Source organism: Cimex lectularius, unplaced genomic scaffold (genome assembly GCF_000648675.2).
Source record: "Cimex lectularius strain Harlan isolate CLEC.00 unplaced genomic scaffold, Clec_2.1 scaffold100, whole genome shotgun sequence".
Taxonomy (NCBI): domain Eukaryota; kingdom Metazoa; phylum Arthropoda; class Insecta; order Hemiptera; family Cimicidae; genus Cimex; species Cimex lectularius.
The window spans coordinates 905,224-917,681 of record NW_019392663.1 but is presented as its reverse complement, the minus strand read 5'-3'; the positions used below and the strand labels follow the sequence as shown (position 1 = coordinate 917,681).

Below are 12,458 nucleotides of genomic sequence, written 5' to 3'. Positions count from 1 at the left end.
AGCACAATTCTCATATTGGGGTTCCTACATTATTTCTACTATACAGAGCCAAGGAACGGAACCCCTTCAATTACATGGTGCCTTTAGGCCATCAGAGATCTAGTATTATTTTACTTTTGATTGTTTGTTTGATTTTTCAGAGCCAATCGATTTTGACGAAGCATTGCAAGAAACAAGTAAAAATATTAATCAAATATTACAAATTTTTACAGATTATTAATAACAATTTATATTTAAGAGTTTGGATTCTTTCATATTGCGTTGTATATAACTTGTGGAATCATATATATGGCGTGCAGTGCCAGTTTAAGCACACTTTCTTTCACATTGCCTGCCTCAACTTGTGCATTAAACCTGACTTCGATTGACAAAGGGCAAATCAATGTTTTCCCATATATCGGTACGCCGATTTTCCCTTTATAAAAATTAATGAATAAGTTGTAATTCTGTCATCTTTGAAGGAATGCTTATCGGGACATTCTTCTGGGGCTCAATTTCTGATACAAAAGGGAGAAAGAAGGCATTATTAATGAGCCTTTTGCTAGATTTTGTCGCAGGTGTGTTATCCAGCTTCTCCTATAACAAGTTCATGTTAATGCTATTTAGGGTTTTTAATGGTTTCAGGTAACAACATTTTACTTTATACAATTTTTCTTTTTAATCCATTATCTGATTACAGTATTATCGGAGCGACAAGTTTAGTATTCGCATATTTTGGCGAGTTCCTAACTGAGAACCAAGGAGAAATATTACTGCCGCTAATTGAATTATTCTACTGCTGCGGAATGGTATACATACCAGGTTATTTATATTGGTAATTTCATTCTAGATTAAATAAAAATAGATTTGTAATAATTTAATTATAAAATATTACTGACAAACCGTTAGTAATGCATGAAATGAAATTTTCACAAAAACAGATTCAAAATATAAATTTTCTTGATTTTAAACGATTATCACATGAAATTTTAATCATATAAATATAATTTTATAATTAGTTTTACAATTACTATTAATAAAAGCTTAAAAGGATTGAAAGGAGGAATTAATTAGTTAAGATTCATCTCATAGTACAGACTTTCATTGGTTCCTTATTCAACATTACATCTTATGTGAGTGCATGCACCTGAGCAACTCTAGTTGATTGATACAAGACCAACTAAACAATTTGATAGGCTGCCCAATTCTTTTTTAAAGGAAAAGTGAAAAAAAATCTCCCATTTAGCCATGAACGCCATGTCCTCAATTTTCATAATGTTGCCTCGGATTACCTGGCAATGCTATTTGACCTCTTTGGCTGACCTTTATAATATTTTTAATCTGTTTAATAGCAATAACAACTGATTTGGGTAACATTTTGTAGAACCACTTGGCAAAAGCTGTCCAATGCAGGTTTGATTTGTAACTATGATCCAACCAACAGTTTAGTTTGCCTAGTTTATGTGGTTGCAACTCACTCAAACTAAACTGTCGGCCTATACTTTAATCTGTAATATGCCCTTAGTCTTATACATATTTTACTTCTGGTAATATATTGTATACTGTTTTAATGTGATGTGATTTTTATAGCTGTTTTTATTTTTTGTTCCATTCACAGCTCTTGCCATGTTGATTCTGCCATATAAAATTCATATTCAAATTGGAATAATAGATTACCAGTCTTGGAATCTGTTCACCGCATGCGCATCCATCCCGTCTTTCACCGGGCTTGTCTTCGTCTCGTTCTTCCCAGAATCGCCAAAGTTCACGCACATCACGGGCAGGCTCCAAGAGACTTTTGACACTCTGAAAAAAATGTACAGAATAAACACGAGGAAATCAACATCCAAATTTCCAGTTTGTATATCGCACAAAGGGTCTTCGTGTATATTAAGATTGATAATTTTTCCTTTCTCTAGGTGAATTGCCTCATTGATTCGGATACAGCCAAAAAACTGGAGTCTAATAAATTCACTCTGAGCAAAGTTATAACACAACAGTTTCTAGATCTGTTCTCTGCTTACAAAGAACTTTTTGGCAATGAAATGCGAGCGCGTACCATATTGTGCTGTGTTATTGATTTTTGCTTCAACTTTGGGTAATTTGAATGGGTAATTTTGTGATTTTAATTTGTACATAGAGTGTAGAAGTATTAAGATTTCTAAATTGGGAATATGATGTAATAAGCCTAATATTCGTAATATAATAATGTCTGTTAACTAAATCTGCCTATTTAACTGAACAAAAATTATTTTAGGTATTTGACACTAGTAATCTGGGTACCGGAATTACTCGAGAGAATGGCCAAATATTCAAGCTTTTACAAGAAAAGTGCAGCCATGTGTGAAGCTTCAGAGGCGCTTAGTACAATACTTGACCAATCCGATAGCGAGTGTCACACAATAACTCATGACATTTACGTTCATGCTCTTGTAATAACCAGTTCTAGCTTCCCTGTAGTGATCATTACTTTCCTATTCCTAAGATGTATATCTAAAAAATTCATACTAAGTAAATAAAACATTTCATCTTAAGAATTATTTGTAACTTATACACAAAAAAATGTGATGTCCAGGTGTACTCCTGTTATTGACTGGCATCTCCGCATTGCTATTCATACATGTGCAAGAACAAAGTTTTATGATATTTCTTTGCGCAATGTTCGAATCTAGTGCCACACTTCTGGAAACACTGCTTTTCATTATTATCGTCGAAATTTTCCCCACTACAATTGCGTAAGCCCAAAAGATCTCAGTGCAAATTCAATTTGTGTTTAACATGCATACGTTTTACAGGGGTACTGCACTTGCAGTGACTGCTAGTTCAGGAAGGTTTGGAGCTATCATCGGCAACATGTTTATCGGCTTCTTTGTAGACTCACATTGTCAACTCCCTGTTTATAGTTTTGGCATCTGCTTTTTTAGTAAGATGCAAAAGAGTTTATTATATGTAAAAACAACAAAATTGAAATGTATAATTTTTTTCTAGTTGCGGCATTGCTTGTTTTGTTCTTGCCATCAAAAAAGTGACATCTCAACATAGCTGTAAACATTATTGATTTATTTATTATTAAGTATTATTTATGAAAATCCTATGTTATATTTATTTTCAGGTGGAGATTTTATCTTTTGCATTTCCGGTCATCATCAGCATTTTTTCCAATTTGAAAATAATATTTTTTTATTGCTTTTATTAATAAACAGTCAAAATAATCAAAACTTTTTTTTTCGTCGGACAATTTTTTATTAGAAGTGTAATAAAATATATGAAAAAATCATTTAAAACTTCCCAAAACAAATTAATTTTAATAGATTTACCCGTAATTTAATATTGAATTCCGGTTTATTTAACTTGATCATTTAAAAATAAAATTTTAAAAAATTCAATTTTTTTTTTTTTTTTTTTTTNTTTTTTTTCGTCGGACAATTTTTTATTAGAAGTGTAATAAAATATATGAAAAAATCATTTAAAACTTCCCAAAACAAATTAATTTTAATAGATTTACCCGTAAAAGATGGCCATTTTTTCGTGCAAAAACCAGGTGGTCGTTTTTTTCGTTTTTTTTTTTTTTCAATTTTTTTTTTTTTTTTTTTTTGGGGGGGGGGGGGGTTTTCCTCGACACTACGTGTTTTACTAGTGTAATTCCTTTTCAGTCGACTCAGCAGGTCTACTTACATCGAAAAAGACAATTAAAAAAATTTCTTTTTTTTTCGTTTTCCACGAGTTTAATTCCTTTTCCAACCGACTCAGCAGGTCGATTTACATCGAAAAAGTCTATAAAAACATCGATTTTTTTCGTTTTTCTCGAAAACTACATTTTTTAAGAGCTTAACTCCTTTTCCAATCCACTCAGCAGGTCCATTTACATCGGAAAAAAACTATAAATTTTGTCGATTTTTTTAGGGTTTTTTTTTCGAAAACTTCGTGGTTTAGGAGCTTAATTCCTTTTCCAACCGACTCAGCAGGTCGATTTACATCGAAAAAGTCTATAAAAACATCGATTTTTTTTTCGTTTTTCTCGAAAACTACATTTTTTACGAGCTTAATTCTTTTCCAAACGACTCAGCACGTCCATTTACATCGAAAAAGAAAATACAATTTTTTTAGATTTTTTATGTTTTTTTCGAAAACTTCGTGGTTTACGAGCTTAATTCCTTTTCCAAACGACTCCGCACGTCCATTTACATCGAAAAAGACAATACAATTTTTTTCGATTTTTTTAGGTTTTTTGCTCATTTCTCGAAAACTACGTTTTTTAGGAGCTTAACTCCTTTTCCAAACGACTCAGCACGTCCATTTACATCGAAAAAGACAATACAATTTTTTTCGATTTTTTTAGGTTTTTTGCTCATTTCTCGAAAACTACGTTTTTTAGGAGCTTAATTCCTTTTCCAAACGACTCAGCAGGTCCATTTACATCGAAAAAGACAATACAATTTTTTTCGATTTTTTTAGGTTTTTTGCTAATTTCTCGAAAACTACGTTTTTTAGGAGCTTAATTCCTTTTCCAAACTACTCAGCACGTCCATTTACATCGAAAAAGACAATACAATTTTTTCGATTTTTTTAGGTTTTTGCTCATTTCTCGAAAACTACGTTTTTTACGAGCTTAATTCCTTTTCCAAACGACTCAGCAGGTCGATTTATTCTAATAATTTTATACTACTTTTTAGGATCTTACACTTCTTGTCTCTCATCTGCATGGAATGGACTGGATCACTTCTACCGTCTGTACCCTAATAGTAAGGATCCATTTTTATTTTCATTCTAGGACTAATCATACAGTTTAAATCACCATGTTGTCGCTGTTAAATAAGTAAAATGTGTCATATATACAATTTCTTAAAAATAAGGGTGGTGTTTTTTTTTTTTTAATTTGATCCAAGTTTCGCCAAAACAAAACACATCAATACTCTCAAAAATATCAAAAACAAAGGAATCAAAGAAAATACTTATTAAACATCATTCTACCCTCAATTATAACGAAGTCCCTCACTGGAGACGTGCGAAGACTTAGCGATCTCAAATTTATAAACAAAGATGGCAATTGCTCTCTCCTCTCACAATAAATTGCAGGAAAGTCTTCTTGGATTTAAACATGTTTTCCTCACAGTATTCTTCTGGCAGTCTATACATATTTCCCGACACGATAAGAAGTAAATACTATCAACACTGAACCATCCATTTTGATGTGAGATACGGAGCATAAATCACTTTAGTTGATTTGAGGCAATAGAATTTTGTTCGTAAAAAATCACTACATCTGTAATTGTATTTTTAATTTTCATCTAATTAATCTTTAATTAAGGTATCGGTTGAGATAAAACAAGTGAGTGTCACGAGCGGGATTCGAACCCACGACCGTCGGCTAAATACGCCGCTGCTTAACCACTTCACGATAGCTCAAGTGGTGGAGCAGCGGCGTATTTAGCCGAAGGTCATGGGTTCGAATCCCGCTCGTGACACTGACTTTTTATTTCAACCAATACCTTACTTAAAGATAAATTAATTGAAAAAGATTTATTTGGTCAATTGAACCACGAAACCTAATGGATTTAGTATTTCTAATTTTTTTAAATGTATTAATATTATATCCCATTTAAATCTGCTCTCGTTTATTAGCAAATTCATATATTATTTAAGTTATTAATTTTTGAACTAGGCTAGAGTTTGGATATCCTAGTTTTGTGGAGCCCTGATTCATCCAGGGCTGATGATGAGCATTTATTTAAGGCTCGAAATTTGGATTACTGCATAAAATCTGTTATGATTAAAACCATAAATTTCACCTATTGACTTGTAATTTTTACACAAGTTCACTTCCTCGCTTTCACTAGCCTCTCTTCCTTATCATTGTGACTGTCCTATCAAGTTACAACATGTCTGGAAGTATTGTTTAGAAGTTAATTTGACTTTCAGCAGAATAGGGTTAATATTTTTTCACATTTTCACGGTTTTTTAAGGCGAGAAAGAGGGAGAATTGAAATAAAAATATATAATTTCCATTCACAATCAAATTTATTGATGTTCAAACAAATAAACATATTTTTTATAACTGAGCGTGTGAATCGATTTGAGTATTATTTTAAATCACATTAGAGTCAAAATTTCATCGAACAAAGTGAATTTTATCATATTGCAACAACACATCTGACAACAAACTTGACTAGAATTATACAAATACAATGCTACACAAATTAAATTTAAAAAACTAGATTGAATAATAAATAATATAGATAATAAATAAAACATATTTTTTTTACAAACACCTCAATAGTATCCATATTGGTGGTACGCGCTGGCTATAGTTTTGAAAAATCAACAAACATTAAGATGATATACAATAGTATTTTTTGGCCAATTAAGGCGAACATTCGACAAGGCGATGCTTGAACATTGACTTGTGTTAAGACTAGAGTTATGTTAAGAACAATCGACAGAAGATTGAACTTTAAGTTTCTGAGATCATTTAGGGTCAAATGGTGGAGGGATTGATTATACATCCATTGGTTCTGTTTTGATTTTTACTTCGACGTTTCCAAGCAGGTAGCTGTAGTCATCGTCTGGCGGTTCTTCCTTTATTTTGACTGGTTGTTCGGGCAGCTTGAGCCTCTCGAGGATCACCTTGCTCCATCGATTCTGTAAAGATATAAAGTCATTGGCCCATCTATGAGGTAAGTGTCGGTTTATGGATGCGCACCGTCTCGCCATCATACACACCGAACATTCAATTAAATATATATAAGATATGTGCCTACGGCAGATAATACAAAATACGAGTCACCTTTATGTGCTCTTGGATGTTGCGTGTATCTTTCGTCGTTTCATCAGCGTTCACTGTTTTCTTCACCTGTTTTTCCTGCTTCGGCTTGATTTCCATCTCGTTCATGGTGCTGAGCAATGTAATCTGTTGGGTAACCTTTCTTCTGCTTCTTTAATAGGTACGTTTAAAAAATAAAAGTCAGAAAGAGATAATAGAAGTACGTTTCAGAAATAGAAACACTCAAATTATTTTTCTGTTAATACATATGACATTATGTATACGTATATTTTGACAGTTTAAATTATATACATGATTATTATTTGGAGATCGTGAAATGTGGTCTTGTGTGACGAGGGTTTTAGAAAAACATTTTCTTTATTGTGCCAACGTTTTTCGATCTTTATTGAGATCATCTTCAGGGCCTGGGATTTATAAACATTGTTTAAATTTTACAAATACATGTAGGGTGAAAAAATTAATTTATACAATGCTAGAAAATTTTAGATTAAAAAAGAAACAATTTATACAATGCTAGAAAATTTTAGATTAAAAAAAATGAATTTATACAATGCTAGAAAATTTTAGATTAAAAAAATGAATTTATACAATGCTAGAAAATTTTAGATTAAAAAAATGAATTTATACAATGCTAGAAAATTTTAGATTAAAAAAAAGATTTATACAATGCTAGAAAATTTTAGATTAAAAAAAATGAATTTATACAATGCTAGAAAATTTTAGATTAAAAAAAAAGGATTTATACAATGCTGGAAAATTTTAGATTTAAAAAAATTTATACAATGCTAGAAAATTTTAGATTAAAAAAAAGATTTATACAATGCTAGAAAATTTTAGATTTAAAAAAATGAATTTATACAATGCTAAAAAATTTTAGATTATAAAAAAGGATTTATACAATGCTAGAAAATTTTAGATTAAAAAAATGAATTTATACAATGCTAGAAATTTTAGATAAATAAATAAAATTTTATACAATGCTAGAAAATTTTAGATTAAAAAAATGAATTTATATAATGCTAGAAAATTTCAGATTAAAAAAATGAATTTATTCAATGCTAGAAAATTTTAGATTTTAAAAAAATGAATTTATACAATGCTAGAAAATTTTAGATTCAATTTTTTTTTCGCATCCTACATGGATTTGTAAAATTTAAACAATGTTTATAAATCCCAGGTCCTGAAGATGATCTCAATAAAGAACGAAACGTTGATATCATAAAGAAATGTTTTTCTAAAACCTACGTCACATCAGACCGCATCTCACATCTCCAAATAATTATCAAATAACGGTCACTAAACACCAAACAAAAGTATACAATATAAAACATTTAGGTTTAATTAAACTCACACATCAAACAATTGTACAGTGCCTAAATTTCAACAATTTATCTCTCATTTCCCCAATAATCTGGTTTGTAATAATCCTGAAAGGCTAAGCAGGCCCGAACGACAAACTGGTTACCCCCTTTTTCCACATTGTCCGTCCTTTCACATCAAAGAAGCCGACACCTCATAGAAAAATGAATTTCTATCCCTACTCCTTCAAAATGAAAACAAACAAAAAACATTTAACATCTCACTACACACATTTTGAGTGAGTACAAATACTTTGATTAAACCTAAAATGTCTAGATCATCATAAATCCATATTCATAAGTTTATTTGTATAATTTAAACAATGTTTATAAATCCCAAGCCCTGAAGATGATCTCAATAAAGATCGAACGAACTCACGATAGCTCAAGTGGTAGAGTAGCGGTGTATCAAGCCGAAGGTCATGTGTTCGAATCCCGCTCGTGACACTGACTTTTTATCTCAACCAATACCTTAAATACAGATTAATTAATTGAAAGATATTAATTGGTCAAGCGGACCACGAAAACTAGTGAAAAGATCGAAACGTTGGCACGATGAAGAAAATGCTTTTCTAACCTACATCACATCAGACCGCATTCCACGTTCTCTAATAATTATTCTTTTTATCTAAGGGTTTGGTTGAGATGAAAAAGTTAGTGTCACGAGCGTGATTCGAACCCACGACCTTCGGCTCAATACGCCATTGCTTTAACCAACCACTTGAGCTAACGGGCTTTGATCCATTCCGACAAAAAATGGCAAATGAGAGGGAAAATTCGAAAGGTTGTAGGTTGAGATGACGAGTGGTCTCTGAGTGGATCGAAGTCATGATAGCTCAAGGAGTTTATTATAGTTTATTGAGCGTGTTCGAATCACGCTCGTGACACTAGCTTTTTCACTTCAACTAAGACCTTACATAATAAGAATAATTAATATGATCAATTATGACCGCTGAACATATTCAAATGTTCGCCAAACATGATTAAAATAATCAAAGTTGCACTGATTATGGCATGAGACAGATTGTCTGGTGGCAGCAAACAGCGATGGCAGGCGGACCATATGCCTAACAAACATTTTGATAGACTTTTGCAACTTGGTTTATTTACCGTAAAATCAACAAACGACGAAGTCGGGCCATAGAAGTTTTTGGTCTATCCTTTTAATCAACATTCATCTTACTACTTTAAAATGCAAGTAAGAAAGCAGGTTTCAGTCCAGTCATTATTGATTATTTCTAATAAACATGTAAGAAAATTGTAAACGTTAAAATTGAAAGTAATCAATCTTTTTATGTAAGTTTTTCACTTCAACTAAAAACCTTACATAAAGATTAATTAATTGAAAGAAGTAATTTGGTCCATAGACCACTACATATGATGGATTGAAGGTAATGTACAAATAGATGTGATTGTTACAATTCTTTTGCAGTTGTTGCGTTGTTTTTTTCCCTGAAAACGCAGGAAATCAGGTGCCGATAACCATACCTGGGAATGACTGTGTTGAACTTCTGGTGGAAGTTCCTCATATGCTTGTAGTAATCCTGCGGGTCGATGTAGATGCAGGAGCAGGCGTCGCAGCGAAGACACTCTTCCATTTTCACTTTGGTGAGGCCAACCCTTGTCGCTGGAAAAGTGAAAAAAAAAATTGAAGAAGAACTGGAGGCAGAAGAAGCCTTGGGACCTGGAGGAAGCCGAAGGGGGAAAAATCAATATGCTACGGGAGAGCGAGTGAAATCAATAGTCTGCCAAGCCGTAACTAAACCGGTCGTTTCCTTCATAAACAATTATCACTTATTTCGCACTTACATTTCGGCCTATAAACTCTCCTCGGCTTGTGTGCGACTGAAGCTGCTTTGGCCCTCTCTTCATCCTTTTCCTGCTGTTTAATTACTTCTTCGTAAAGTAAATCCCTTCTTAGCGCTATTTCGGATTCTGTCAAACATTTAAAAGTAATTCCATGTAGGTTGTTATGCATTTTCAGGGAGGACTCCGCCGAGAAGGAAAGATTGCACCGTTTGCATTCAAGACCTCCTTCAAAAGTGATGTCACATAAAAATATACGACAAAATACAAGAAGAAATATTTCAAAAATGAACTCGTACAGACCGTTTTCCGACTTCACCTCTTCAGTGTGTACGCTTTCGAAATTTTCCAATTCCCCGCACTCCCGGTGCCCTGTCATCCTCATGCCGCATACCACAAGGAGACTGGGAAATTTTAAAATATTACATTTAGCCTTTCGATCTGGTTATTGCACGAGTGGATCAAGCTGCAGGAGTAACATTCTATTTCGAGCAGGCTGTGCCCCCACACATCCAATTCGAATACGAACTCTCCCTACTAAAAATATACCACATGGTTCCTGCAAAGGGGTCCCCCACCATTTCCCATCCCCCTCCGTAAACCACCCCCTGCGGTGGTTACGCAGTTCCGTCTGTTTCGGTTGAAAGTTGAGATGACACAAAAAATTAACCTATTGTTTGATTTTATTTGTTAAAACGAAATTTTAATTTAATGAAATTACTAATTTATTTAAATCAATAATTTATTACATAAATCAATACAGGCTGAGGTAGTAAATACGGAAGTACAAGTACTTGGGAGTAACTCATGAAAAACAGCTTATCACTGAAAGATAGAGCCTAACAAGTTAAATTTGCGTTAAATAGCTTTAATAGAATATAGTAATATAACAATGACCTATAACATTGTTTCAATATCAATAATCTCTTATTTAGCTCAAATCAAATAACTGGGCAGTTTCAAATTTGAAAAGGATATTCAAATATTTTATTGAGAGAGAGAGAGAGAGTTCTTCCCTAATTATGTTACATACCTGGAAATAGATCATTTCTGGTATGATATACACATCTGGTATACTATACGCATTCTTGTCTACGAATGTGTGGTGTTTAATGACCTTTAGTTAATGATTATATGGAGATCGTGAGATGCGGTCTGGTGTAACGTAGGTTTTAGAAAAAACATTTTCTTTATCGTACCAATGTTTCGAGCTTTATTGAGATCATCTTCAGGGCCTGGGATTTATAAACATTGTTCAAATTATACAAATGTGTTTATTTAACAACGGAAATAGATTGCAGATTAGAGCCACTCCTCTATCGCATACCGTGTTGATGTGCTTGGTGAACGTGAGCTTTGAGTCCATCATCAAAGCGAGATACTTCACTTCTTTTTTCCATGGAATACACCTTCCATTTATTGTCACAAAACAATCAACATTAGGCCTTCTGCGAGTGAACAAAATCACCTCTGTTTTTGACTCATTGGGTCTCATCCGCCACCTGTAAAAGTAATTAAATGTTTTCTCAAGGGCTACTGAGAGATGCCTACCTATTGTATCTACCCTGAGAGCCGAGATCATAAAAGCGGTGTCAACAGCATATAGGGCACACATTGGCTTAACTTTTAGTTCGGTTATACCATTAATAAATAAATTAACAATGTGGGCCCAAGGACCAGCAATTGGCCGAAAGTCGGTGCTTACGTCGTTAAGCGAGACACAAAATTTCCTATCTTCCAGATAACTCCTTATTAAATAAACGATGTATTTGGGAAAGTTATAACTTAAAGATAAGCCCATTGTGCCACACGCAGTCGAACGCTTTTTCAACATCAACCAGTGCCATCCCAGTGTGCTTGTTCAAATTAAAATTGTGCTCAATAATATCTGTGACCCTCGCCAATTGTGTTGTGGTGCTGTGATGTGACCTGAACCCAAACTGTTCAGCCGCCAGTAGGTTCTTCTCTTCAATAAACAGGTTGATTCTTCTTAATATCATGCGTTCAGTGATTTTGCCAAGACAAGGAAGAAGTGAGATGGGCCGGTAGCTACTCACCTGAGACAAGTCTTTACCAGGTCTAGGTAATACAATTATTTTACTGTATATCCAAATTATGGGGAAATAACCATTCATTAATTATTTTGGTGAAGTGTATTAAGCTTTTATTAGAAATGTTTTTTATGAATTTCGGGCTTACACCATCTAAACCTGGAGACTTATTATTTTTTAGTTTGACAATAATATTTTTGAGTTCACTGGGACAGGTTAGTTTGAAAATGCATCTCCAAATAATCATTAACTAACGCACACTAAACAACACAGTTCTTTCTTTGCTTCAAACTCGCCTTATCCCTTATTTTTTCCGTGTAATTATTATATTAAGGCTGATATTAATCCCATGAAGAGAATTAATTAATTATGTATTCATTTTTAGTCCAAATACAATTTTTTTCTTAAAGGGGCGTCGGTGACCGCAACGAAGATGGTCGATTGAGATATCTACCAGCACAAAAGCGTGTCCAGCACGTAGCG

General features: G+C 33.2%; 2 protein-coding genes across 17 annotated transcripts in view; one reads left to right on the top strand and one right to left on the bottom strand.

The window, feature by feature from the left end:
• The window catches only part of LOC106663702 (synaptic vesicle glycoprotein 2B-like), a 28,488-nt gene extending 25,287 nt beyond the window's left edge, over positions 1 to 3,201 (top strand). For 14 of the 15 annotated variants that reach the window (XM_024224962.1, XM_024224967.1, XM_024224963.1 and 11 more), the window contains 11 exons: positions 141 to 176; positions 239 to 400; positions 462 to 624; positions 680 to 801; positions 1,598 to 1,836; positions 1,899 to 2,077; positions 2,237 to 2,490; positions 2,555 to 2,714; positions 2,775 to 2,902; positions 2,968 to 3,023; positions 3,092 to 3,201. In XM_024224962.1, coding sequence (XP_024080730.1) covers positions 141 to 176; positions 239 to 400; positions 462 to 624; positions 680 to 801; positions 1,598 to 1,836; positions 1,899 to 2,077; positions 2,237 to 2,490; positions 2,555 to 2,714; positions 2,775 to 2,902; positions 2,968 to 3,008 — 1,484 coding nt within the window. In that variant the 3' untranslated portion in view covers positions 3,009 to 3,023; positions 3,092 to 3,201. Of the gene's footprint in view, positions 1 to 140; positions 177 to 238; positions 401 to 461; positions 625 to 679; positions 802 to 1,597; positions 1,837 to 1,898; positions 2,091 to 2,236; positions 2,491 to 2,554; positions 2,715 to 2,774; positions 2,903 to 2,967; positions 3,024 to 3,091 lie in introns of those variants that run through there. The other variant, XM_024224969.1, reaches the window with a different exon arrangement.
• Positions 3,202 to 6,015: 2,814 nt separating this feature from the next.
• Positions 6,016 to 10,512, bottom strand: LOC106663651. Of its 2 annotated transcripts, none has more exons than XM_014388653.2 (5): positions 10,228 to 10,512; positions 9,928 to 10,053; positions 9,607 to 9,745; positions 6,764 to 6,911; positions 6,016 to 6,618 (listed from the first exon to the last, which is right to left on the bottom strand). In XM_014388653.2, the coding sequence occupies exons 1-5, from the start codon at positions 10,307 to 10,309 to the stop codon at positions 6,475 to 6,477; spliced, it is 639 nt and encodes a 212-aa protein (XP_014244139.1). In that variant the 5' UTR covers positions 10,310 to 10,512; the 3' UTR covers positions 6,016 to 6,474. The 2 variants fall into 2 exon arrangements, with proteins under 2 accessions (XP_014244139.1, XP_014244138.1); XM_014388652.2 differs by having other exon boundaries at positions 6,017 to 6,618; positions 9,928 to 10,152.
• Positions 10,513 to 12,458: the final 1,946 nt, after the last annotated feature.

What these genes read in the sequence shown, in the direction of transcription:
- LOC106663651 (XM_014388652.2), bottom strand. Translation starts at nt 10,309, where the DNA reads ATGAGGATGACAGGGCACCGGGAGTGCGGGGAATTGGAAAATTTCGAA. An exon ending in GAGAGTTTATAGGCCGAAAT is followed by an intron (nt 9,746 to 9,927) that starts GTAAGTGCGAAA and finishes TCACTTTTCCAG; the next exon opens with CGACAAGGGTTGGCCTCACC. An exon ending in ACATCCAAGAGCACATAAAG is followed by an intron (nt 6,619 to 6,763) that starts GTGACTCGTATT and finishes ATATCTTTACAG; the next exon opens with AATCGATGGAGCAAGGTGAT.